At 41.6% G+C, this 27012-nt stretch overlaps 3 protein-coding genes across 3 annotated transcripts; 2 read left to right on the forward strand and 1 right to left on the reverse strand.

The window, feature by feature from the left end:
- The first annotated feature begins 653 nt into the window (after positions 1 to 653).
- On the forward strand, positions 654 to 7911 carry wbp4 (WW domain binding protein 4). The gene is made up of 10 exons (XM_084129787.1): positions 654 to 772; positions 907 to 979; positions 1066 to 1128; positions 3351 to 3477; positions 4481 to 4648; positions 4719 to 4789; positions 4860 to 4935; positions 5060 to 5271; positions 5918 to 6159; positions 7256 to 7911. Coding segments are annotated over exons 1-10 (1236 nt in total). The 5' UTR covers positions 654 to 770; the 3' UTR covers positions 7458 to 7911.
- A 581-nt stretch (positions 7912 to 8492) lies between these two features.
- On the reverse strand, positions 8493 to 18552 carry mtrf1 (mitochondrial translational release factor 1). Its single transcript, XM_084129789.1, has 9 exons — positions 16984 to 18552; positions 13306 to 13394; positions 13151 to 13232; positions 12966 to 13073; positions 12091 to 12263; positions 11393 to 11510; positions 9352 to 9488; positions 9056 to 9154; positions 8493 to 8700 (listed from the first exon to the last, which is right to left on the reverse strand). The coding sequence occupies exons 1-9, from the start codon at positions 17285 to 17287 to the stop codon at positions 8611 to 8613; spliced, it is 1200 nt and encodes a 399-aa protein (XP_083985915.1). The 5' UTR covers positions 17288 to 18552; the 3' UTR covers positions 8493 to 8610.
- Positions 18511 to 26939, forward strand: ccdc122 (coiled-coil domain containing 122). Its single transcript, XM_084129793.1, has 5 exons — positions 18511 to 18700; positions 18989 to 19094; positions 23229 to 23615; positions 24175 to 24291; positions 26643 to 26939. The coding sequence occupies exons 1-5, from the start codon at positions 18651 to 18653 to the stop codon at positions 26793 to 26795; spliced, it is 813 nt and encodes a 270-aa protein (XP_083985919.1). The 5' UTR covers positions 18511 to 18650; the 3' UTR covers positions 26796 to 26939.
- Positions 26940 to 27012: the final 73 nt, after the last annotated feature.

The raw sequence follows: 27012 nt of genomic DNA on the forward strand, positions 1-27012 counted from the left end.
AAGGGACCATCAAAATAAAGTGAAACCAAATTATGACTTAAAAGCGTTTTAAGTATGACATTAAAAAGGCGTAATTGACAAAAAATGTAATTCTGAATTAAGTGACTCGAAATTATGACTTTAAAAGTTAAAAAGATGAAAATTTTAAATGATGACATACTAAATTGAAATTATGATAAAGTAAATATTCCATAGTGAAATTTTCTGAATTCAATATAATTGTATTTGTGAAAATGATTCAGTACTGAAACAGCATTTATGAGTTTGTACATATTTTCTGATTGTTTCTGTAGTTCGTCTAGTCTCTCTAAGACTATGACTAACTAAAAATGATTATTGATTAACTTGAATAACTTGAATTATGTTGGCAATCTATAAAAAAAAAAAAATTGTCTTCCCATACCGGGAGTCGAACCCGGGCCGCCTGGGTGAAAACCAGGAATCCTAACCGCTAGACCATATGGGAGGCGCTGATGATCAGTGCGCCTGACGCTCTCTTATACTCACTCAGCCTTTCACAAGCGTGTTTTTACACAGTAAGACATCCATTTATGGTTTTAATGTTGTTTATGATTATGGAGTAATCATTCAGCATAATATTTGTCAATCTTGTTTTAATTGTACATTTCCAATCCTTCATCACGGTTTGTCGCGCGATCAGTGACGTCATTTTGAAGTGACAGCAGTGAGCACTCACCAGTGAGCATGTAGAATGAGTAAAACATTTATGTACATTTAAGGGAAGAAATTTGAAATTTCCATCCTTCATAATGTAAGTAATCACGTGGATTTTGATCAGACATCCCACGAACTCGCGCCTCTTGAGCTCGGACTGTAAACGATGCGCTAATTCAGTGAAGTATATGTGTGTGTGTGTGTGTGTGTGTGTGTGTGTTTGTAATGCAGGGCTGATTACTGGAAATCCCAACCGAAGAAGTTCTGTCAGTACTGCAAGTGCTGGATCGCAGATAACAAGCCCGTGAGTGAATCAATCCGAACCATAACCCTAATCCTTCTCCTCCACACTCGATGATCTGAATGTGTTTCCGTGTGTTTTTCACGCAGAGCGTCGAGTTTCACGAGAGAGGAAAGAATCACAAAGAGAATGTCGCGGCCAAAATCGCAGAGGTAAGACACACTAACACTAGAGTTCTGCATTACACCTGAGATTATGTGCACTCACTGACTCTCCTTTTGATTATGCTGTACGTCATATGCGTGCTGAACTCAGTATGCGCTCATTGGGCCTGTCCATTTACCCACACTTGTGCTGTTTGCACTTGACCACTTGTCTACTTGCATGATGTATTTCCTGTATTTGGCACAAGTGTTTAAGTAGGCATGAAGACTGCAAGTGTGTAAAACGTTTGATTATACGATGGGACAAAACTAATAGTGTTGCAAAAAATACAAGTGTTTACAGAGCTTTATTTTGATTTTCAATACTTTCCATTTCAAAATAAGCTTCTAAATGTCTGTTCAGCAGTCCCTATGTAACTGAAGACACTATTTAAAATGGTGGTGCTTCTAATAAAGCGACAAAAAGCAGTTGAAAAATACACATACCGGTAGCCTACTCATCTGTGCACCAGTGAAATGTGCAAAACTTAATTTTACTACCAGTGGAATGTGTCCTCAACATCTAGCGATTTCAGGGCATGTGATTTTCTGATCCTAGTGCATGATGGGATACGCTTAGCCTCGATATAGAGTGGGTTTGGTGTGCTCTTGGCATTTTTAAGACATGGGTCTTGCGCACTTACTTCCTGTCACATGCATGCGTTCTCTCAAGTGGCCAAGACCACAACTGTAGGTATTTGGACAGGCCCAGTTTGTACTCATTGTGTACTCAGTGTGCGCTCGGTGTGTACTTATTGTGTACTCAGTGTGTGCTCGGTGTGTACTCAGTGTGCGCTCGGTGTGTACTTATTATGTACTCAGTGTGTGCTCAGTGTGCGCTCAGTGTGCGCTCAGTGTGCGCTCAGTGTGCGCTCAGTGTGCGCTCAGTGTGCGCTCAGTGTGCGCTCAGTGTGCGCTCAGTGTGTACTCAGTGTGCGCTCAGTGTGTACTCAGTGTGCGCTCAGTGTGTACTCAGTGTGCGCTCAGTGTGCGCTCAGTTTGTACTCATTGTGTACTCAGTGTGTACTCAGTGTGCGCTCAGTGTGTGCTCAGTGTGTGCTCAGTGTGTGCTCAGTGTGCGCTCAGTTTGTACTCATTGTGTACTCATTGTGTACTCAGTGTGTACTCAGTGTGTGCTCAGTGTGCGCTCAGTGTGTGCTCAGTGTGCGCTCAGTGTGTACTCAGTGTGCGCTCAGTGTGCGCTCAGTGTGTACTCAGTGTGCGCATTTCCTGTGTGACCTGTTTTGGGCAGTCATATGATATAGAAAGTCGAAATTATACTTAAATAATAATTATGACATAAAAATAATAATTATGATATTAACATTTCGAAAGTATGACAAAAAATCATGATATATAAAAATAATTAATTATGAGACAAGTCATAATTATGAATGAAACTGAAATTATGAAAGAATTAGCCTATATCAGCTAGCTATGATTATTATTAACATCTTTTTCTTGACTATATTTAAAGTCACCATGAAATCAAAATGTACAATTCTTATTTTTGGAAAATTTGTATATTTATTCTAAATTATTTATCCATGCACATCATTATTCGTTTATAGTTCATGTGCCTTATGTAATAAATAAGCGTTTCTCTCAGATACACGTCACAATATGGGAAAAAAGATGATCTCATTGCTGACTTTAAACAGCCTGATAAAAGTTGAGATGTTTTAACACAAAATTTGATTTAATAGGCAGAATAACTTTATTTCTGGGATTAAAACTGGATTCCACTCACACGGAATATGATGAGATCATGTGACACAATGCATTTCACATTGTATGGTAAATATTGCACAGTATTCTGAGTAAAGCATCCTGTCACATTACTTTTTTTACGTTATACATTACGTTTAAAGTGAAGTTGCGCTGGTCTTTTCTTCCCTATAGTGCCGTATATCCGAGTAAAACAATGAGGATTCACACTTTATTGGATGAGAACAAAACACTGAGCTGAATTGATCTGAATAATGACACTATTGTCTCCTGTAGAATCTGAAAAAGCTGTCTCATATCTGATGAAGTTTGCATCATTGATTCTGTTATTTTCCTGTTTATTACTGTTTATCATGTGTACTGTAACGAGCGCTGTAGAAATGAGCTGGTAAACAGAAAGTTGGCTGCTGCTGTCAGAGCTGCATGTGTGTGATGATAAGAGTGTGTGAGACGCTCTCTGATTGGCCAGCAGCGCTCATGTGACCCGTCAATGTTCCTGACAGATTAAGAAGAAAAGCGTTGCGAAGGCCAAACAGGAGCAGAAGATGTCGAAGGAGTTCGCAGCGATGGAGGAAGCGGCTCTGAAGGCGTACGAGGAGGATCTGAAGAGGCTCACGGCTCAGTCATCAGGTCTCGTTAACAGTTACTTTTATAAGTAATGTTACAATATTGTGTTACTCTCTAAAAAAGTAACTATTTGCGTTGACTTTTCATGTAAAGTAATATGTTACTTTTGCGTTACTTTTTCTCACCTTTTTCTCTACTTATGTACTTTTTGTCTGTTCCTGCACATGCATGAGTGACTGTGTTATGAAGAAGAGTTAGAATTTTAATTCAGTGTTTTAAAAACGTTTAAGCAAATTTATTAAACTAAAAAGTAATGTGCATTTCTAAAATTACAAAAAAGTAATGCGTTACTTTACTAGTTACATCAAAGTAATCTGATCATCTAATGCAAGTTGTAATGTATTACTTTATTCGTAACATCAAAAATTTGATCTGATTACATGATGCACGTTACTTGTAACTTGTTACTTAACTCGTTAAATCAGAATAGTAATCTGGTAACATAAGGCACGTTACTTGTAATGCATTACTTGTTACATCAAAGTAATCTAATTAAGCAATGCATGTTACTTGTAATTTGTTACTTAACTCGTTACATCAAAAAGTAATCTGATAACATAATGCGTGTCACTTGTAATGTGTTACTTAACTCATATAAAAAGTAATCTGATTACATAATGCGTGTCACTTGTAATGTGTTACTTTACTCATTACATAAAAAAGTCATCTGATTACATAATGCACGTTACTTGTAATGCTTTACTTGTTACATCAAAGTAATCTAATTAAGCAATGCATGTTACTTGTAATGTGTTACTTAACTCATATAAAAAGTAATCTGATTACATAATGCACGTTACTTGTAATGCTTTACTTGTTACATCAAAGTAATCTGATTATGTAATGCATGTTACTTGAAAAAACATTACTTTATTCGTCACATCAAAAAAGTAATCTGATAACATAATGCGTGTCACTTGTATTGTGTTACTTCCCCCAACACTGATTTGCAACATGTTTACAGTCGCTTATGTGATCAAGCTGATGTCCTCGTGTCTCTGTGCAGGCGTGAGTTTGCCTCCACCAGAACCTCCGGCTGCTAAAACGCAGAAAAAACCCAAAAAACGTCCCGCAAACGTGCCGTCAGGAAGCAGCAGCCGTAGCCGGCCCGATGTCTGGGTGGGAGGAACCACAGGCGACGGCCAGCTGTATTATTTCAACACCACCACAGGAGGTGAGACGCCACACATGAGCTTCACATGCACACGCGTGTCCGTGTTCTCACTGTGTGTCCCTGATCCCAGAGTCGCAGTGGGAGAAACCGGACGGGTTCCTGGACGAGAGCTCGTCATCATCAGTCGTGGGACACATGCAGGTGAACTAAACTCATCCGTCTGAGTGTGAGGTTGTGTGTGACTGATCTAACGCCACGTGTACATGCGCAGGATCCGTCAGCCGCTGCGTGGATGGAGGCCGTGAGTCCTGATGGATATATGTACTACTACAACACTGAGACCGGCCGTAAGAAACATATTCACACACATATCGAAACACAAGGGCCTCCTTCACCTCTGTACAGATAAAACCAGTTCACATGGACACGCGGAAACGACTAAAAACCTGTTTGATTTCTCATCCTGACCAGAATCCAGCTGGGAAAAACCAGATGGCTTTAGTTCGGAAGAAATTTCTCCTCCTGGTGTTGAATCTCCTCGTGACCTGATGATAACGGCTGAGAACTCTTCTCCCGTTCATCCCGAGCCTCCGTCTGCAGAAGAAGACTCGTCTGACCCTCCCAAAGACACGCCAGAGCCAGAGCAAACCAAAGAAACCAGCGGAGTGAAGATCAGCTTCAGGGTGAGACGCTGGCGGCCGCATTCACTGCCACACAAACACTCAGGGGTGTGTTTCCCGAAAGCATCGTTCTAACGAACATTCGCAAGCAGCATCGCAGAGTTGTGTGTTTGAGTGACAGATCTCGACCTGCGGTTAGAAGCAGTTTCTAGTTTTCATGTGGACTCAATAAATCCTGATCTTGAGCAGAATAAGCAAGCGGACATTCAGTGCAATCTATATCTGTTATTTAGAATACATACAAATGTCATTTACGTCTTTAGTTTGTCGAGATTTAAAGCGTCGTGTTGAAGAGTGCGCATGTGTGAACGAGCTCTAGTGCGTGAGAACGAGTCTATGAGTGAATCTGGAAATAAAGCAAAATAACTGAGAGAAATATTCCTCAGATGCCGTGTCTAATTTATAGCGAAACATCTCGCGTTAACTCGATCTCAAACACATTCATTAACAGTAGTTATTACTCAACACCTGAGTGACATCATTAACCAACGGTTGAACGACCAACTCACGACAATACGGGAAACAGTCGAGCCTCGCCAGTGGATTCTCTCAGCGGTGGATCGTACTATAGTAGTGATGCCGCGAGTTACGGCGCTGTACGGGAAACACACCCCTGAACGACACGTCAATGTGTTTTTTCTCCACACAGAAAAGAAAAGACGAGCCAATCCAAACGTCATCAGACGACGGAGGAGAGAAAACCCCAGATGACGGAGGGAAAACCCCAGATGACGGAGGGAAAACCCCAGATGACGGAGGGAACGCTGAGGAGAAAGAGGAAGAAACGAGCGCTCCTGTCGCAGTGAAGGAGATCGTGATCCCTGTGAAGAGATCCAGAAAGATCAATCCATACGGATCCTGGGAACGAATCACGCCGGTGGAAGATCCATAGTAAGACTAATGTGTTCTTATGAGATATTTGTAAATTATTGTAAAAAAAAATCATCAAATGCTGGTCAAAATAACACTGTGTGTTCGTGAGGTGAATTACACTTAAAAACCAAATTATTAAAGTTTCTATTTTAGTTTTATTAATATTTTGAATTAGCTTTTATTTTTATATTTTTAGTTTCAATTTATAATGTTCATTTTAGTGTAATTTTTAGTTATGTTAGGGTTTAGTTAGGGGTGAAGGAGCGTTAGCGTTACCAACTGTCCAAAATTCCACTCACGTTAATGCTAATAACTTATGAATCGTAAGGGCTAGAAACAAACGTTTCCTCTGCTTCCTTGGCTCAAGACGATTTGATCGCACCCTATGATGTCATTTTCTGTCATTAATTTTTTTCCGCCATTTTGAATTTTCCAAAAAAACGACTTTTTCAAACTTTTTGCCAACAAAAAAAACATAGAATTCAAGTCGATTCATCAAATCGTTCTCGAAATAACGTGTGAACGAAGAGCACGTCAAAATGGATATGATGCTATATGTGTATTCTGACCAAACTTGGTGTGTGTTATGACAACCATGACCTGAGGAAACCTGCATAGTTTCAGCGCAGTGCCACCTAGTGGTCAGGAGAAATGAAAATTTGCTATTTTTGCTTATAACTTCTGAACAGTTTGGCCTAAAATCACAAGACTTTTTTTTTTTTGACCTTGTAATGTTTAATCAGACTGTCGTAACTGGATCTTCTGGTGACGTATTCAGGATTCTCCAATCATTTAGTGCGAATTAGCTCCGCCCCTACAAGCATGCCACGCCCACATCTCAACATCCAATCAGCAACTGATGCACACAACCAAGTCCCGTTACACCCGGATGTACGTCACAATACAGAAGAAAATATCTGATGCTGCTTCTGTTTCATAAACGTTACTTTTTGTAATGTCAGCAAAACCAGCCGAAGCATCAGAGATGTCAAGTCTCCTTCATTTATTTATATAGTGCTTTTAACAATATAAATTGTAGTGTTAGGGTTTGTTGCAAAGATCATTAGTTATTAACTTAGGGGCTGTGTGTGTGTGTGTGTGTCCTCGTCTACAGTGAGAAGGTGGATCTGCAGCTTCCGCAGGTGGAAAGTTTCGCTCCGGCTCCATCCGTCGCCCCCCCGGAGCCCCGGCCCCCGTTTAAGGAGCGCACCATCACGTCTCTGGGGCCCGAAGACAGCGCCGGAACCACTTTCAGGAAGAGGAAAACCGAGAACGGCAAATCCAGGATCCTCCGGCAGAGAGGGAAGGACGAGTAGAGCTTCTCCACTATAGACTGAGACGAGTCTTCACAGCTTCTTCGCTTTAGAAGTTTTTGTATTTTATAAATTGTTGGCAGGCGACGTTTTACTGCCTTAAAATACTTTTTTTGTGAATATTTCCAGGAATCAGTTTTGCTTCTGAGTGTTTCAGTGATGATGTGTCTGGTGTGTGGAAGCTAGTCGGAAACACGGAATAAAAAATTGTGCAATTGTAACTTTTCTCACAAGATATAAACTCACAATTGTAAGATGAACATTTATTCCATGGCAGAAACGAGCTTCCATGCTGTTGTGTGAGTGTTTTAGAATATTTGTAATTGTCGGCTTTGAAAAATTAAAGCCATAGTTTAATTACCACTTAATGTCTTACAGATGAATCGAGACTTTCATTGCTCACGACATTCACCTCAAATGACATTAAAACTTTTTACATTAAAACAACATAATTCCAGTTCCTTTCCTGTGTTTTAGTTTAGGTTTTTTAGTTGTTATTGTATTTTTACAACACAGACTGTTTCGAAGCAGCTTTACAGAGATAACAGGAAAATAATGCAACAAACTTTGTTTCTGCTCTACAGCAGATCTAGAAAAAAAATGCAATTTCATTTCAGTCCCGTGTCTACATGATTCACCCTGAATAAGTGTGTTTTGATGATAGCGAGTCATCAGGAGTGTTTCTGTGCGCGTCTGATAGGCTCAATGCCTCGATATCGAGTTGACAGTCGCTCTCCACACCCACATCATCAACACTGTTAAACCGTTTCATGATGAACACCACAAAATGAAAAATGAAATTGTATGGATACAACTTTTACTCACATAATGATACATACTCAACAAAATATATGCCATAATATCACCCAGCTCAATCTAAGGCATTAACATGTAAACATTAAAAGTCTGACTGAAGGCTGATTGTCATGTGACCTGCAGTGATCTCGCATATCTTAGTCTTATTTTTAACACTGAATGTTGATGTTTGAGCTTCAGCTTTTACTGGACGGACTGTATTAATGAGGCGAGACATGAAGCTGCTAGTTATACATATAGAATATAGTTTAATGACAGGACATATGTACAGAACAGAGACAGTGTGAGGAAGTGTGTGTGGATCAGCTGATGTCGTCGAGTGTGAGGAAGTGTGTGTGGATCAGCTGATGTCGTCGAGTGTGAGCAGGTCGTGTTTCTCCTGAAGGATCCGGATCAGATCCTCCAGATCTTCGCCGCCCCGCAAGAAACCCTGCAAACACACACACATATAAGCCTGGCATATCTTTTTAAATGTTATTGAACCTTTACATGAAATATAATTATGTTGAGTATCATGTTTGATCCATCAGGCTTGTATGGCTCATATAGTCTGATATAGTGAGAATATGGAGGAAAAAACGCTTTCATTTTATTCAGAGTGAAACTGAGCAAAAATACTGTGTTTTCTGCAGATGCTGATATTTATATGACATTCTGATGCTTGTAAATCACTGAGATCTTTATACCAGTATAGCAGATACTGACCAAATGCATATCAATATCTGCCAATAATATGATGATATTTAAATGCTTAGTTTATGATCTGTAGTTTTAAAACATGTTACCTTGATGTCACGCGTCACATGACCAACCCTGTGGTCCGTCACTCGATCTTGACTGAAGTTGTAAGTGCGTATTCTGTCCGACTGACATCGAGAGCCCACCTGAGACGCACAAACACATGTTATTAAAAGTCTTTATAAATGTTAATGTCAAACCCTGCACTGCAAACAATGATGCTGTTCCTCAGGGTCTCGTTCTCCAGCACAAATATCTAAACATTCCTCAGTCAAGACACATTTACTGGAGAAGCAAAGTGAGTGATGTCATGTGTTGTGTTGGGCTGGATTGGTGAACTGGCCTGTTGTCTGCGAGCGCTGTGTGTTTGCTCTCTCTGCTGTCCCATGATGCACTGGTACAGTCGCGCTCGGAGAACACGCAGCGCCGTGTCGCGGTTCTTCAGCTGAGAGCGAAACTGCTGGCACTCAGCGACCGTTCCTGAACACAGAAGATAGACTGAGTCCAGACTCACCGTGGGAAACAGGACAATAATAGAGTCAGTGATGCAAATTCAGCTGTAAAGAGGCAAAAGTGTCGGTATTCGGATCAGTTCAGTTCTGTTCTCATCTGATGCAGTCAAATCAGTAATACTACTGGGATAGTTCACACAAGATGAAAATTAGCCCATGATTTACTCAAACTCAAGTCATCCTAGGTGTATATGACATTCTTCTTTCAGACGAACACAATCAGAGTTATATTAAAAAATGTCCTGGCTCTTCCAAGCTTCAAGTTTCGAAGTCCATAAAAGTGCATCTGTCCATCATAATATACAATATTTTTTTAATATACCTCTGATTGTGTTCGTCTGAAAGAAGAATGTCATATACACCTAGGATGACTTGAGAGCGAGTAAATCACGGGCTAATTTTAATTTTTGAGTGAACTATCCCTTTAAGTGTCATAACCCTGTGTCATCATAACCCTGTGTCATCATAACCCTGTCGTGTCATAACCTTGTGTCGTGTCATAACCCTGTGTCGTGTCATAACCCTGTGTCGTGTCATAACCGTGTCATCATAACCCTGTGTCGTGTCATAACCCTGTGTCATCATAACCCTGTCGTGTCATAACCCTGTGTCATCATAACCCTGTGTCGTGTCATAACCCTGTGTCATCATAACCCTGTGTCGTGTCATAACCCTGTGTCATCATAACCCTGTGTCGTGTCATAACCCTGTGTCATCATAACCCTGTCGTGTCATAACCCTGTGCCGTGTCATAACCCTGTGTCGTGTCATAACCCTGTCATCATAACCCTGTCGTGTCATAACCTTGTGTCGTGTCATAACCCTGTGTCATCATAACCCTGTCGTGTCATAACCTTGTGTCGTGTCATAACCCTGTGTCGTGTCATAACTCTGTGTGATCATAACCCTGTCGTGTCATAACCTTGTGTCGTGTCATAACCCTGTGTCATCATAACCCTGTGTCATCATAACCCTGTCGTGTCATAACCCTGTGTCGTGTCATAACCCTGTGTCGTGTCATAACCCTGTGTCATCATAACCCTGTCGTGTCATAACCTTGTGTCGTGTCATAACCCTGTGTCATCATAACCCTGTGTCATCATAACCCTGTCGTGTCATAACCCTGTGTCGTGTCATAACCCTGTGTCGTGTCATAACTCTGTGTCATCATAACCCTGTCGTGTCATAACCTTGTGTCGTGTCATAACCCTGTGTCGTGTCATAACCCTGTGCCGTGTCATAACCCTGTGTCATCATAACCCTGTGTCGTGTCATAACCCTGTGCCGTGTCATAACCCTGTGTCGTGTCATAACCCTGTGTCGTCATAACCCTGTGTCGTGTCATAACCCTGTGTCATCATAACCCTGTGTCGTGTCATAACCGTGTCATCATAACCCTGTGTCGTGTCATAACCCTGTGTCATCATAACCCTGTGTCGTGTCATAACCCTGTGTCATCATAACCCTGTGTCGTGTCATAACCCTGTGTCGTGTCATAACCCTGTGTCGTGTCATAACCCTGTGCCGTGTCATAACCCTGTGTCGTGTCATAACCCTGTGTCGTCATAACCCTGTGTCGTGTCATAACCCTGTGTCATCATAACCGTGTCATCATAACCCTGTGTCGTGTCATAACCCTGTGTCATCATAACCCTGTCGTGTCATAACCCTGTGTCATCATAACCCTGTGTCGTGTCATAACCCTGTGTCATCATAACCCTGTGTCGTGTCATAACCCTGTGTCATCATAACCCTGTGTCATCATAACCCTGTGTCGTGTCATAACCCTGTGTCATCATAACCCTGTGTCGTGTCATAACCCTGTGTCATCATAACCCTGTGTCGTGTCAATAGTCGTGTCATAACCCGCACCTGTGGGCAGGTGAACCACGCGTACGGCGCTGTCGGTGGTGTTGACGCTCTGTCCGCCGGCGCCGCGAGACCTGAACGTGTCGATACGCAGGTCTTTAGCCGCGATGTGAACGTCCACCTGCAGAGTTATTACACATCACACACATCAGAACAAACTCACACACACAAGCACAACGCAGCTGAACAGCGATCGAGTGTGTGTTAGAGTGTCCCTGACACCTGCAGAATTATCCTGACCGCGCTGCTCTACGCCTGAGAGTAGCTATTCTGACCGAAGAAGATGCCTAAGAATTATAGTTCTCTGACCGCAGTCGAACCCCACCGCAGAGTCTCAGGCGGAGTCGAACGATGTCGGTCCCGATGTTGAACACTATGACTTGGGAATAATGTCTCTAGTGTTCACTAAACTGCAGCACAGCATTAGACAGACTCCAGACAGTGCCTTTGATATGCTTTAATCACAATTCTCAGACCAATTTCAGAGAGAGTGCCACCAGCAAAAAGAATACAAGAGTTTTTATAGAATAAAAAATAACATCCGTCTAGTTTCATTTCCCCTTTTGTTATATTCACTAACACACACACACACACTGACTGAGTGGTTTGAAAATATTTAGGTTTCAAAAGTATATGAATGTTATTCCTGAAAGAAAAATAAATATTAGTTATGATTAATTAAAAAGTGTATCCCAACGGACCTCGTGTGGCTGCGGCAGAACTATGACCGTCACGGTTCCCGTGTGGATCCGCTGCATGCGCGACGACAGGCCGACTTCAGGAATCCTCTGCACTCGATGAGTCCCTCCCTCGAACCTCAGCCAGCGAAACACCGAGTCCCCCGAGATCCTGACGGCGGCGTGGTGAAGCCCTCCTGACACACACACACACACACACACACGCACACGCACACACGCACACGCATGCACACACACACGCACACACGCACACGCACACACGCACACACACCGTCATTTACGCTTGACACAGACACAATGAAGCAGAGCTAAAAAGAAAATATTTATTTATTTTAATCTAATTTAATCTATTTAATAAATTAATAACTACCTATTATTTATAATTTATTTATATTAAACAAAATGTATATTTATTTATATCTAATTTAATCCATTTAATAGATTAGTAACCGATAATATTTTATTGATCATAATCTGTGTCACGATTAGATTAATAATAGGTTTATAACTATTTTATTAATTTACATTTTTAATTACATTTTACTCTAATTTAATCTATTTAATAGATTAATTCCGAAATAATATTTATTAGAAATAATATTTTAATTATTAATAATTTAATAATAAATTTGTATTTATTTATTTTAATCTAATTTAATCTATTTAATAGATTAAAAACAAATACTTTTTATTTATTTTTATTTAATAGATTAATAACTCTATATTCATATTTCATAATTAACTAATATTTCGTAATTATTACTATATATTTATTATTACTATAAATAATTATGAATTATTTTGTAATATTAACTACTGTAATGGTCTGGTTTAGTTGAGTGTGAGGACCCCTGTGCCGGCGGACGAGTGAGGCGTACCGTAATCTGCCGGAGTGTAATTGCAGACCTCAAAGTCCCAGTGTTTATAGCAAGCGAAGCCTTGGTACATGTCGAAGATCTCTCGCGTGAACTGCTGGCAGATGTCTCCTACACACACACACACACACACACGTCACACACACACGTCAGCGAACCTCTGGTGTATGACGGGAACGTGATCAAACCTCCGGTGGTCCGTCCCGATGCGACCTCGAGCACAACACTCCTGTGGTCCAGATCCTCGACGGGAACCAGCGTCTCCATCAGCTGCAACGGGAAAACAACATCTGACTTTCTCCTGACACCGTTCCTGACGGACGAGTGAAGGAACCGTCCAAACCTTCGTGTTGAGCTGCTTTACTCTTCTGCTCAGCTCTTCATGTTCCTCTCGCAGGAGCTCGAGCATCTGCTGATCTTCAGCACTGGTGTCTGGAACACATGGAGAACACATGAAGAACTCATGGAGAACACATGGAGAACACATGAAGAACTCATGGAGAACACATGGAGAACACATGGAGAACACATGAAGAACTCATGATGAACACATGAAGAACTCATGGAGAACACATGGAGAACTCATGGAGAACACATGAAGAACTCATGGAGAACACATGAAGAACTCATGGAGAACACATGGAGAACACATGGAGAACACATGAAGAACTCATGAAGAACTCATGAAGAACTCATGAAGAACACATGGAGAACACATGGAGAACACATGGAGAACTCATGGAGAACTCATGGAGAACACATGAAGAACACATGGAGAACACATGGAGAACACATGAAGAACTCATGGAGAACACATGGAGAACACATGGAGAACACATGAAGAACTCATGAAGAACACATGGAGAACACATGGAGAACACATGAAGAACTCATGGAGAACACATGGAGAACTCATGGAGAACACATGGAGAACACATGAAGAACTCATGAAGAACACATGGAGAACACATGGAGAACACATGGAGAACACATGGAGAACTCATGGAGAACAAATGGAGAACACATGAAGAACTCATGATGAACACATGGAGAACACATGGAGAACACATGAAGAACTCATGGAGAACACATGGAGAACTCATGAAGAACTCATGAAGAACTCATGAAGAACACATGGAGAACACATGGAGAACACATGGAGAACTCATGAAGAACTCATGAAGAACACATGGAGAACACATGGAGAACACATGGAGAACTCATGGAGAACACATGAAGAACACATGGAGAACACATGGAGAACACATGGAGAACACATGAAGAACACATGGAGAACTCATGGAGAACACATGGAGAACACATGGAGAACTCATGGAGAACACATGGAGAACACATGGAGAACTCATGAAGAACTCATGAAGAACACATGGAGAACACATGGAGAACACATGGAGAACACATGAAGAACACATGGAGAACTCATGGAGAACAAATGGAGAACACATGAAGAACTCATGAAGAACTCATGGAGAACACATGGAGAACACATGGAGAACACATGGAGAACTCATGGAGAACACATGGAGAACTCATGGAGAACTCATGGAGAACACATGGAGAACACATGAAGAACTCATGGAGAACACATGGAGAACACATGGAGAACTCATGGAGAACACATGGAGAACACATGGAGAACACATGGAGAACACATGGAGAACTCATGGAGAACAAATGGAGAACACATGAAGAACTCATGGAGAACTCATGGAGAACTCATGGAGAACACATGAAGAACTCATGAAGAACTCATGAAGAACTCATGAAGAACTCATGGAGAACTCATGAAGAACTCATGAAGAACACATGAAGAACACATGAAGAACACATGAAGAACACATGGAGAACTCATGGAGAACTCATGGAGAACACATGAAGAACACATGGAGAACTCATGAAGAACTCATGAAGAACTCATGGAGAACACATGAAGAACACATGGAGAACTCATGGAGAACACATGAAGAACTCATGAAGAACTCATGAAGAACTCATGGAGAACTCATGAAGAACTCATGGAGAACTCATGGAGAACTCATGGAGAACACATGAAGAACACATGGAGAACTCATGAAGAACTCATGGAGAACACATGAAGAACACATGGAGAACTCATGGAGAACACATGAAGAACTCATGAAGAACTCATGAAGAACTCATGGAGAACTCATGAAGAACTCATGGAGAACTCATGAAGAACTCATGGAGAACACATGAAGAACTCATGAAGAACTCATGAAGAACTCATGAAGAACTCATGGAGAACTCATGAAGAACTCATGAAGAACTCATGGAGAACACATGGAGAACACATGGAGAACTCATGAAGAGCACATGGAGAACACATGGAGAACTCATGAAGAACTCATGGAGAACTCATGAAGAACACATGGAGAACTCATGAAGAACTCATGGAGAACACATGGAGAACACATGGAGAACTCATGGAGAACACATGGAGAACACATGGAGAACACATGAAGAGCACATGGAGAACACATGGAGAACACATGGAGAACTCATGGAGAACACATGGAGAACTCATGGAGAACACATGAAGAACACATGGAGAACTCATGGAGAACACATGGAGAACACATGGAGAACACATGGAGAACTCATGAAGAACTCATGGAGAACACATGGAGAACTCATGAAGAACTCATGGAGAACACATGGAGAACACATGGAGAACTCATGAAGAGCACATGAAGAGCACATGGAGAACACATGGAGAACACATGGAGAACACTGAGAATATGAGAATATGGAGAACACATGGAGAACACATGAAGAGCACATGGAGAACACATGGAGAACACATGGAGAACTCATGGAGAACACATGGAGAACTCATGGAGAACACATGAAGAACACATGGAGAACTCATGGAGAACACATGGAGAACACATGGAGAACACATGGAGAACTCATGAAGAACTCATGGAGAACACATGGAGAACTCATGAAGAACTCATGGAGAACACATGGAGAACACATGGAGAACACATGAAGAGCACATGGAGAACACATGGAGAACACATGGAGAACACTGAGAATATGAGAATATGGAGAACACTTCTGTCTTCTGGAGAGCAGATTCTCAGATCAGCGCCTGTCACAATTCACCTGACACTGTTATTCAATTATTTATGGAAGCCCATTTCACACCACATGACATAAAACATGCTTCGGTAAATCATAATTATGAGATAAAAAGTCAAAATTATGACACTAATCCATAACTGTGAGATAATAAAGTCGAAATTATAACATATTAATTTATAATTATGAGATTAAAAAAAGGTTGGAATTGACAATCGAAATTATAACATACTAATTCATAATTGATAAAAGTCATAATTATGTAAAAACTACGACAAACTACGTCAAATTTATTACAAAAAGTCAAAATTCGGAATTATGACATACTAAGTCATAATTGAGATAAAATGTCAAAATTATGACAGTATTAAAAAACTGGAAATTATGACATACTAAATTGAAATTATGACAAAAAGTCATAATTATGAGAAAAAAGTAGATGTGACATTCAAATATTAGGTAAAAGGTTGATATGACAATCAATTATGAGATAAAAAAAAGTCATAATTATGAGATGAAAGTCGAAAATATGAAATAAGTCAAAATTATAGACAAAATCGAAATTATGACTTCACATTTTTGTCACCATGATTTACCAAAGCACAATTTTTTTTCTTAGTTATGTGGCAGAAATTGGCTTCTACAATTATATAACTTGTCTCATATATTTGCATCATCAAGTTTGCATCATTGATTCTTTTATTATCTTCTTTATTAGTGTGACGCTGCTTTGAAACAATCTTTACTCTTTAAAGGGTATATATAGAGTTAGGGTTAATTATCTGGTAGAGTTAGGGTTAATTATCTGTTAATGTTGATTATCTGGTAGAGTTGGGGTTAGTTATCTCTGGTAGTGTTAGTACAGTCTGTTAAAGTGATGCTGGGAAACACTCACTGTGAATGAGAGTCTGTATCTCTGCCAGTTCTCTGAGCGCTAGTTGAGTTTTCTCAAACGCGTTAATGACCCTCGACGCTTCCACTAGTGTCTGGTTTAAAGCTCTCCTGTCAGACTCCGTCATCTGTCCTCTCTCTAAACGAGCTGTGATACTCTTCTGCTCGTCCATCACGCGTTTAATGCGTCTCTGAACCGCCTCGTTCTTCAGGAAATCCTCAGTTCTGTGGCTGTTTGATCTGCAGATTCTCACAGTTTGAAGACGAGGCGAAACGCGCCTCAGGATCCGCATCAGAGCCGCCGACATCAGCGCGATCCCGGTGCATTAATCCAGTGTTGTCATTCAGTCTAGGGCTGCTTTAGCATTTACTAGCAGCAAGCTAACCACTGCAGCGAAAACATATTAATGGAGAATCTGTTAATAAATCACTCCAGCTGGCTATTAAAGGTTTATTTTGTCATGATAAGTGGTCATCTCTATGAAAGTAAAGGTCAGTCAAGCACACGCACACGTATGGCCACAGAAAAAAAGAAACTGAAATGTTTAGAGGGCGTGGCTTCGTAGCCGGCACTGTCTCTGATTGGTCAGACACAATGTTAGCTGTTGTGATAGCCGTTACTTTTCTCAGCGTTGCTCAGGATGGACTAATCACAGTCGTTTGAGATGACCGTTTCTCGACGATTCATTTAATTTTTTTTAATTACTTTTTTATAGATTGCAGGTGATGATTTCCGTTTTGTTTGCTAAATCCTATTAGTTAGTTTTAAACAAAATGACTTGCTGTCGTATAAACTTTTCTATTAAAACAGAAATGAACTGAGATTTCAGCGACCCCTGGAGGAGAAACCCAGGAACATCACATGGTGCTGTTTGACAAGAAACGTCACCAGCGCGTTGGCTCATGGGATGTGTAGTCTACATGAGTGTAATATAGGAATCCAAAAAAGCTGAGGATATTTTGTTCTTAAAAGTCACTGTTGGACATCAGAACATTTATTAAGAGTTGTATTTGCTCTTGTAGTGTTATTTAAATTATGGAAGTCTATTTCCGCCAGGGAATAAAAAATATCAAAGGTAACTGCGCGACTTTTTATCTAAGAATTCTGACTTTTTTTCCTTAGTAATTTTGACTTTTTTTTCTTCTCTTTTTGTTCCAAAAACGTTGTGGGAACATTAACTTGAAATGTATCTAAAATGTTGAAATGTCCAGTTTTCTAAAACTTTATTTATAAGGTTAGGTTATAAAATAACATTATTAAAATATTCCTTCCTCACAAGAAAATGTTCTTGAATGTTTATTTGAAAATAACTGTTAAGCATAACAGAGTTAAGCATTACACTCTGTCAGCTCCATTATAACATCTACATTTATACATTTATCCAAAGAACAAAATCAATTCATCACACAGACAACAATATTCATAGTGTACAATGCCAGGTTTATTAAAACAGAAACTCAAAAGTGCTGGGTGAGCAAGAACCAATAGAACCAATGAGGTTTATATGTGTCAGTAAACGTTTGTGTTTGGTTTAATTTGAAGCACTAAAACAACTAAAACTATTCATTAAAACTACATAAAATAAAATAAAATATAAAAATGACAAAAACAACAAAATTACGAAAACTTGATCTTTCAACACTAAAATAACGTTATTGGCATTAACGCGCATGCGCACCTCTGTCATCCGTTTTCCCGCTGTCATGATGGACAATCACAGGTAAAGTTTATCCGCTATATTTCTGGGGGAAATGTAGTAAATTCTCATCTGATCAAAGAGAAAACTGCGAAATTGTGTATGTATTTTTCATAGACTGTAAAAAAATATTGTTTGATAACAAGTTAGCTCGCTTTTGTCGAGGCCACTTTCAGTCGACAGCATTCGACTCTTTACTGACAGAAATCAACCGTTCAGACGACTGATTCGTTTCTGATTCCTCAGGCCACTTTACATTAAGATAATTAAGTATGAGTTCGTAATGAGCACAGCCCCGTTTGTTGTGTTCAGACAGCAGGACTTTCCTCTGAATGACGCGCTACAGGAGGTTCTTCATCAGGGCGCGACGCGCGCGCAGGAGCTGAGAGACGCGCAGCAGCAGCTACACGCGCTACAGGTACACACACACACACACACACACACACACTTAATCACTCACACACACACACACACACACACACACACATTCACACACACACTCACATTCACTCACACTCACTCACTCACTCTCATTCACTCACACACACTCACTCACTCACTCACTCTCACTCACTCTCATTCACTCACTCACAAACACACACTCACTCACTCACTCACTCACTCTCATTCACTCAAACACACTCACTCACTCACTCACTCACTCACTCTCATTCACTCACACACATACACTCACTCACTCACTCACTCACTCACACTCACTCACTCACTCACTCAATCACTCTGGTTCACACTCACTCACACACACTCACTCACTCTCATTCACTCACTCACTATCATTCACTCACTCTCATTCATTCACTCACACACTCACTCACTCACACACACACACACACACACTCACACTCACTCACTCACACACACACACACACACACACTCACTCACTCACTCACTCACTCTCATTCACTCACACACACTCACTCACTCACTCTCATTCACTCACACTCACTCACTCTGTCTCACACTCACACACACTGTCCTGTGAGAAATGAGAAACGATTTACAGTCAAACCTAAATTTATTCAGACACCTTCAACATTTGTTTATTGATTTTTTTACTAGTTGAAATTCCAATTTCACATATCGAGAAATACAATTCTCACTAGTAAAAACCTTAATTTTTGATATCAATTATTACATTGTTACTAGTGGAAATGTCTATTCTTGAAATCAACAATTGAATTTGAATGGCAGCCTATGGTGACGTTTCACTATTGAAAATACAATTACAGATATCAAGAATTATAGTTTTTACTAGTTGAAATTCAATTGTTGATATCAAGAATTCATATCCTGGAAATGAATGAAAGTTCAAACGGCGCCAGAGGAAGATATTCTGATTCAGGATTATTAACACAATAATGATGTGCACCGATAACTCAACATACAAACATAAAATACAGCTAGAAATAATGCATTTCCGGAGGAACTGCGAAGTGTGCTTGCTCGGGTGCGGTTCACTAACGTTAGCAGGTAGTGGATAAGGGTGCGTTGAAGTTTGCTTGATCTGAGAATTTCAACAATAGTACTTTTTTCAAGATGAAGGTGAACAGTTATGTGCATTAAGAGTCATGTCTGCAATGTAGACTAGTGCCAATGGCATTGTTTATGTGGCTTGGTTGTTGGTTTTGAAATAATTGGTTATGAATATACAGCAGAGAGTGGGAGTGTTTTGGGTGATGAAATAGTATTGAAAAGAAGTTGACAGTCTTAATTTACTGTATCCAATAAGCCAATACAAAACTCACCCAGCTGTTCTGTGGTTGAGTGTTTCCTTTGATTAGGAACAAATTTACTATCTCAAATTAAGGTCTACCGTAATTAGCGATGCTTTGATTGCTGCTGTCAAGATGGTTGTCATCACCTACACAGAAACGCTGATTTTTATAGCCTACCGTCAGTCCTCATATTGTAATTAAATGAAAAACGCTATCAGTTTCACTATTAGCTTATTCTAGCGATGCAATCGCAACAACATGGATAACGCTGTTTGGCCTTGCTTTATATGACATATGTGCCATATGCTAGAGTTACACATCCCGCTGCCATTTCAGGGCTTGAATTTCGGTGCGGGAATGTGGGGATTGCGCATAATTTAAACCATTCCCGCAAGGTTAGCTTTTATAGTGCGAGAAATTCCCACACAAATATATTCGCTTCATCTCAGAGCAAATGATTAAAAAATGAATTCACAGATGCGAGAAAAAAAGACGTCAAACTGTCTTTTATTTTTGAATTTAATTCCTCAATCAGCGCTGGACCGGCATTCTCTGTCTTCCGCTGAGCCCTGGCCGTAGACAGATCATGTTTCACGCTGTCAATGCAGTGGTCTGCGTTGCGCTGATCTTATTCACACTATCGAGTGTAGGTGCAGCATTCTAACATTGAGTCATAATGAGCTGTTTGTGAAGAAATGATCCGCTTCCAAATTATGTCATTTTAATCACGAAATTGAAACATTAAAAAACAGTTTGCTCTTTATGGTGTGCGAGTGATAGAGCGCGGCAGCAACGAACCAACTGATCAGCTCGCAGCGTAAACATTGAATGCTCGGCGAACAGCTGATCATAGCTGTACAGGGCGCCTTATTATTTTTCATCTCCATAAATATATCTAGTAGTAAAGCTAATGCAAGGGCTAGAAATCAATTAATCTTTTGCTGATACTTCCTTGTCATCATGGAGAGCGCAGTTCATGGTTGCATAGCAACGACAGACGCCACGGGACAGCAAGCGCTTGTGGAAAGGAGACAGCGGCGCGCCCGCGCTTTCCACTTGTTTTTACACATCTAATGTGCGTTCCATTCGACAGGGTCCATATGCAGTGTTCACTGCTCCCCTACTCCCTGAGCACGCTATATCAGTTGAAGTGGACTTCACTGACAATAACCGCTCATTTGAAACGCCCTGCAAACGTCATCAAAGAAAGTCAACGACGGAGTCGCGCAGATTATGATATAACATAAATATATATAGGACTACATTCATATTTTAATTTTTATTATTATATTATATATTTACAACTATATTGCACTATTTTACAACTACCTAAAATAAAATCACTAAGCTGGCTGCATTCGCTGAGGTAAATTATAATCATCAAAAATAGTATATGTGTGATAGATGTGAAGCACTCTGTCTCACATGTTTTGGTTCTGTCAAAAACTTGAAGATTTTTGGAAGTCTATATTTAAATTTATTTCCGACACATTGGGGACAGTCATAGAGCCTGATGCCATGATCTCTGTATTTGGCACTGTACCACAGCATTTTCACTTAAATCAAAACAACAAAAGCCTCATAGCATTTTCCACTCTTTTAGCTCGACGGCAGATACTGTTTAAATGGAAAGATAAGTCTCCTCCAACTTTTAAAATGTGGCTCATTGATCTTTTATACAATCTGACCATGGAAAAAATAAGGTATGCTACAGCAGGCTGTGCCTATACATTTTTTGATATCTGGCAACCGGTTCTGGACCAAATTAGGAAGGTGGATCCCTCTCTAATCTCAATTTCAGAGGAGTAATATACTGTACGTACTTGTGCTCTCTTCTTTAAAACATGTTAATGATTGTTGTTTGTTTTTTTTCAAATGAATATGTGTATTGGTGCAACAGGTGGGGATTGTTCTTGGGTGGGTTGGTTAACATAAAAAGAAAATGTATTGTAAAGTCTATCTTATGTTTGATAAGATGTCCAATAAAAACACTCTGAGAAAAAAAAAAATAGTATATGTAATATTCACAACAATAACCGTTAAATTCAGGCCCTTCATTTATTAAGACAAACCCAGTAAAAACGAATGCAGTCTATTCACTGACTTGGCAGCTCTGTGAAATGTAATACAACAGTGCCACCTACTGTCTAAATGCATTAACATTAAAAGTGTGAGGTGAAACTCTTTTGCATAGACATAAGTAAATGGGTTTGTCAATTAGCCTGAAATAAAAAAAATAAAAAAATTAGATCTTGTGCATCCTCACATTGGAGTCCAGAGTTCATGTACAAAGTTTGGTTTCGATACGTGACAGAGTTCCTGAGATATGGACGACTTCCTGTTTGGCGACTACGCCGCCGATTTCGTTTGACAAACGCTTCCGAAAATCAAAAATCCTTCTAGTAACTTTTGTGAGGCTTAGTCCAAGGATCATGTACGTCCAGTTTCGTGAAGTTCGGACCAAATTTGTGACCTGTGAAAATTTAGTTTCGCTTTCTGTTCAATCCAATATGGCGGACGAACAACATGGACTCGTGATGTCATCTTCGCGAGCAACTTACACCGGTACTGACCGTACGTTTTAAAGTTGGAACGGTGTCTCTGTCTCAAAGGGCCTAGGCTGGCCAAAATGTATCTCCCGGGAATAATAATAATAATAATAATAATAATAAGAAAACTTAAGAAGAACAATAAGTGTGCTGCTTTCAGCAAGCACACTTAATAAAACAAGACTTAAACGCACACACACTGGTCCTACTCCTTCAAAGCGAATGATCTGTGTGTGTGTGTGTGTGTGTGTGTGTGTGTCCTGCAGGCGTCTCTGGTGGAAGCGGACCGGAGCTGCGAGTGTGTGTGTTCTGCTCTGAGTCTGAAGGAGAAGCAGCTCGGCGTCATTCACTGCGACACGGACCGGATCCGCAGCAGCATCATCAGTCTGAACACACACATCGAGGCGGTTCTGCTGGAGAACCTGCGGCTCACACACTCCATCGAGGAGCAGCGGGAGCGGATGCGCTCGCAGCTGACGGAGTTCGGCTCGTATCGCGCGGAGACTCTCGGGTTCCGGTCCGCGGTGTCGGCGCAGGAGACTCGAGCTCTCGTCCATCAGGAGCTCCAGCAGAAACAGCAGGAGGTGTGTGTTCTGGACGAGATGAAGACGGATCTGCAGAACCCAGCCGGCAGCGCCGTCCGCCAGACACAGGTCTCTCACACACACACACACACACACACACACACACGCACACACGCACTGCTTAAAGGGATTGTTCACCCAAAAATGAAAATTAGCCCATGATTTACTCTCCCTCAACTTCTTTCAGACGAATACAATCAGAGTTATATTAAAAAATGTCCTGGCTCTTCCAAGCTTTATAATGGCAGTGAATAGCCGTTTCTGTTTTGAAGTCCATTAAAGTGCATCTGTCCATCATTAAAGTGCATCTATCCATCATTTTTTAACACCAAACCAACATTAGAGACGCTGCGACGCCATTGGTCCGCTGGATACTCCAGATATCCAATCACAGCCTCCGCTGAGGACAAGTCACATGAGTTTATTGAGGGATTTATTCAGTAAATGTGTTTCCATCATAGTTTATGCGCATGTTTTCTTATCAGATACAAACATCATCAGCCTCAGTTGAGTGTGTGTTTTTAAGCTCATCTTGGTGTTTCCATCCAGTGTTTTTATGCAACATCCCAAAATGAGCATAAAATAGGTGGATGGAAGCTTCATGCTTTGTTTGTTTGGATTTTTCCAGAAGGAAATTGACTTTCTTAAGGCGAATATTCACGAAGGCAGACGGACATTGAAGGAGAGAAAAGCTCAACTGGAGGAGGAACAGCGAACACACACACAGCTGAGGAGAGAGATCGAGGTAAACCGAGCTTTATACAGTACAGACCGATCCATAGCAGCGTCAGCCGAGTCTCCTTCACTTATACAGCGCTTTTAACCTAAGCTTTTATAGAGTCTCTCAGCAGCTTTACAGTGAGAACAGGAGATTACAGTAACAGAGATCAGGCTTTACAGCAGCTCTAGAATAAAGTTATAGTCCAGATAAAGTTAGTTTTGATTGATTCACTTCCGTTGTAAACATCATGAGTTATTAACTTAGCGGCCGCTAACACACACCGCTCTCACAGGAAACAGAAACTTTAATGTGTTCTGGCCGTTCATTCACACAACAGTGTTTGAGCTCGAGAACACACACTCTGGAGCTCGAACACACACACTCTGGAGCTCGAGAACACACACTCTGGAGCTCGAGAACACACACTCTGGAGCTCGAGAACACACACTCTGGAGCTCGAGGACACACACTCTGGAGCTCGAGAACACACACACTCTGGAGCTCGAGAACACACACACTCTGGAGCTCGAGAACACACACTCTGGAGCTCGAGAACACACACACTCTGGAGCTCGAGAACACACACACTCTGGAGCTCGAGAACACACACACTCTGGAGCTCGAGGACACACACTCTGGAGCTCGAGAACACACACTCTGGAGCTCGAGGACACACACACTCTGGAGCTCGAGAACACACACTCTGGAGCTCGAGAACACACACTCTGGAGCTCGAGGACACACACTCTGGAGCTCGAGAACACACACACTCTGGAGCTCGAGGACACACACTCTGGAGCTCGAGGACACACACTCTGGAGCTCGAGAACACACACTCTGGAGCTCGAGGACACACACTCTGGAGCTCGAGAACACACACACTCTGGAGCTCGAGGACACACACTCTGGAGCTCGAGGACACACACTCTGGAGCTCGAGAACACACTCTGGAGCTCGAGGACACACACTCTGGAGCTCGAGAACACACACTCTGGAGCTCGAGAACACACACTCTGGAGCTCGAGGACACACACTCTGGAGCTCGAGGACACACACTCTGGAGCTCGAGAACACACACACTCTGGAGCTCGAGAACACACACACTCTGGAGCTCGAGGACACACACTCTGGAGCTCGAGAACACACACTCTGGAGCTCGAGGACACACACTCTGGAGCTCGAGAACACACACTCTGGAGCTCGAGAACACACACACTCTGGAGCTCGAGAACACACACACTCTGGAGCTCGAGAACACACACACTCTGGAGCTCGAGAACACACACTCTGGAGCTCGAGGACACACACACTCTGGAGCTCGAGAACACACACTCTGGAGCTCGAGGACACACACACTCTGGAGCTCGAGAACACACACTCTGGAGCTCGAGGACACACACTCTGGAGCTCGAGGACACACACACTCTGGAGCTCGAGGACACACTCTGGAGCTCGAGGACACACACACTCTGGAGCTCGAGAACACACACACTCTGGAGCTCGAGAACACACTCTGGAGCTCGAGAACACACTCTGGAGCTCGAGGACACACACTCTGGAGCTCGAGGACACACACTCTGGAGCTCGAGAACACACTCTGGAGCTCGAGGACACACTCTGGAGCTCGAGAACACACACTCTGGAGCTCGAGAACACACACTCTGGAGCTCGAGGACACACACTCTGGAGCTCGAGAACACACACTCTGGAGCTCGAGAACACACACTCTGGAGCTCGAGAACACACACACTCTGGAGCTCGAGGACACACACACTCTGGAGCTCGAGGACACACACTCTGGAGCTCGAGAACACACACTCTGGAGCTCGAGAACACACACACTCTGGAGCTCGAGGACACACACTCTGGAGCTCGAGAACACACACACTCTGGAGCTCGAGGACACACACACTCTGGAGCTCGAGGACACACACACTCTGGAGCTCGAGGACACACACTCTGGAGCTCGAGAACACACACACTCTGGAGCTCGAGGACACACACTCTGGAGCTCGAGGACACACACTCTGGAGCTCGAGAACACACTCTGGAGCTCGAGGACACACACTCTGGAGCTCGAGAACACACACACTCTGGAGCTCGAGGACACACGGCGCACATGCGTATCACGTGTTTAGTCTATCGATATTCGCGTATGAATATATATGTGCACAAGCGAGTGTCTTTCTTTACAAACTGCCCTCACCAAATTAAGAGTCATAAACAGGAAAATGATGCAAACCTCATCAATTACGAGATGAATTCAGACGTGATCCTCGTGATGTTTCGTTGCATTATTTTCCTGATATCTCCGTAAAGCTGCTTTGAAACACTGTGTTGTATAAATGAGACTTAACTTGAGTTTCTGTGCTCAGATTGAGCAGCGCAGGTGTGAGGCGGTCCTGAAGCGTCTGCGCAGTCAGCTGATGAAGGCCCAGTCGGGACACTGGCATCTGCGCAGTGACGTCACACACCTGGAGCAGCAGCTGCGCGATCTGCGGACTCGCCTGGAGGAACACCAGCACTGACCAGTCACACAAGTACACACTCAAAACTAGTGTTTGGAACATTTTCCACTTTTCTGTGGTCCAAATCATTCCAAAATAAGTCAAAAAGTCAAATTCTGGAAGAAAAATGTAAATGATAATAATAAAAAAAGTTTGTTGTAATTGAAAATAGTTTCAAGCAGAATTGACATGCGCAATCTTTTTTTTTTTTTTTTGTCAGGGAAAGTTCATTAAGTGT

This window comes from Abramis brama, assembly GCF_963993115.1.
Source record: "Abramis brama genome assembly, chromosome: 11".
Lineage (NCBI taxonomy): Eukaryota > Metazoa > Chordata > Actinopteri > Cypriniformes > Leuciscidae > Abramis > Abramis brama.

Excerpts from the sequence above, each read along its gene's own strand:
- wbp4 (XM_084129787.1), top strand. Across the intron at positions 980-1,065 it reads GGATCGCAGATAACAAGCCC|AGCGTCGAGTTTCACGAGAG; the intron begins GTGAGTGAATCA and ends TTTTTCACGCAG. Across the intron at positions 4,936-5,059 it reads CTACAACACTGAGACCGGCC|AATCCAGCTGGGAAAAACCA; the intron begins GTAAGAAACATA and ends CATCCTGACCAG.
- ccdc122 (XM_084129793.1), top strand. The coding sequence starts at position 18,651 with ATGCGCACCTCTGTCATCCGTTTTCCCGCTGTCATGATGGACAATCAC. Across the intron at positions 23,616-24,174 it reads GCGCCGTCCGCCAGACACAG|AAGGAAATTGACTTTCTTAA; the intron begins GTCTCTCACACA and ends GGATTTTTCCAG. Across the intron at positions 24,292-26,642 it reads AGCTGAGGAGAGAGATCGAG|ATTGAGCAGCGCAGGTGTGA; the intron begins GTAAACCGAGCT and ends TTCTGTGCTCAG.
- mtrf1 (XM_084129789.1), bottom strand. The coding sequence starts at position 17,287 with ATGTCGGCGGCTCTGATGCGGATCCTGAGGCGCGTTTCGCCTCGTCTT. Across the intron at positions 13,233-13,305 it reads TAAAGCAGCTCAACACGAAG|CTGATGGAGACGCTGGTTCC; the intron begins GTTTGGACGGTT and ends TTCCCGTTGCAG. Across the intron at positions 11,511-12,090 it reads TTCTGCCGCAGCCACACGAG|GTGGACGTTCACATCGCGGC; the intron begins GTCCGTTGGGAT and ends ATAACTCTGCAG.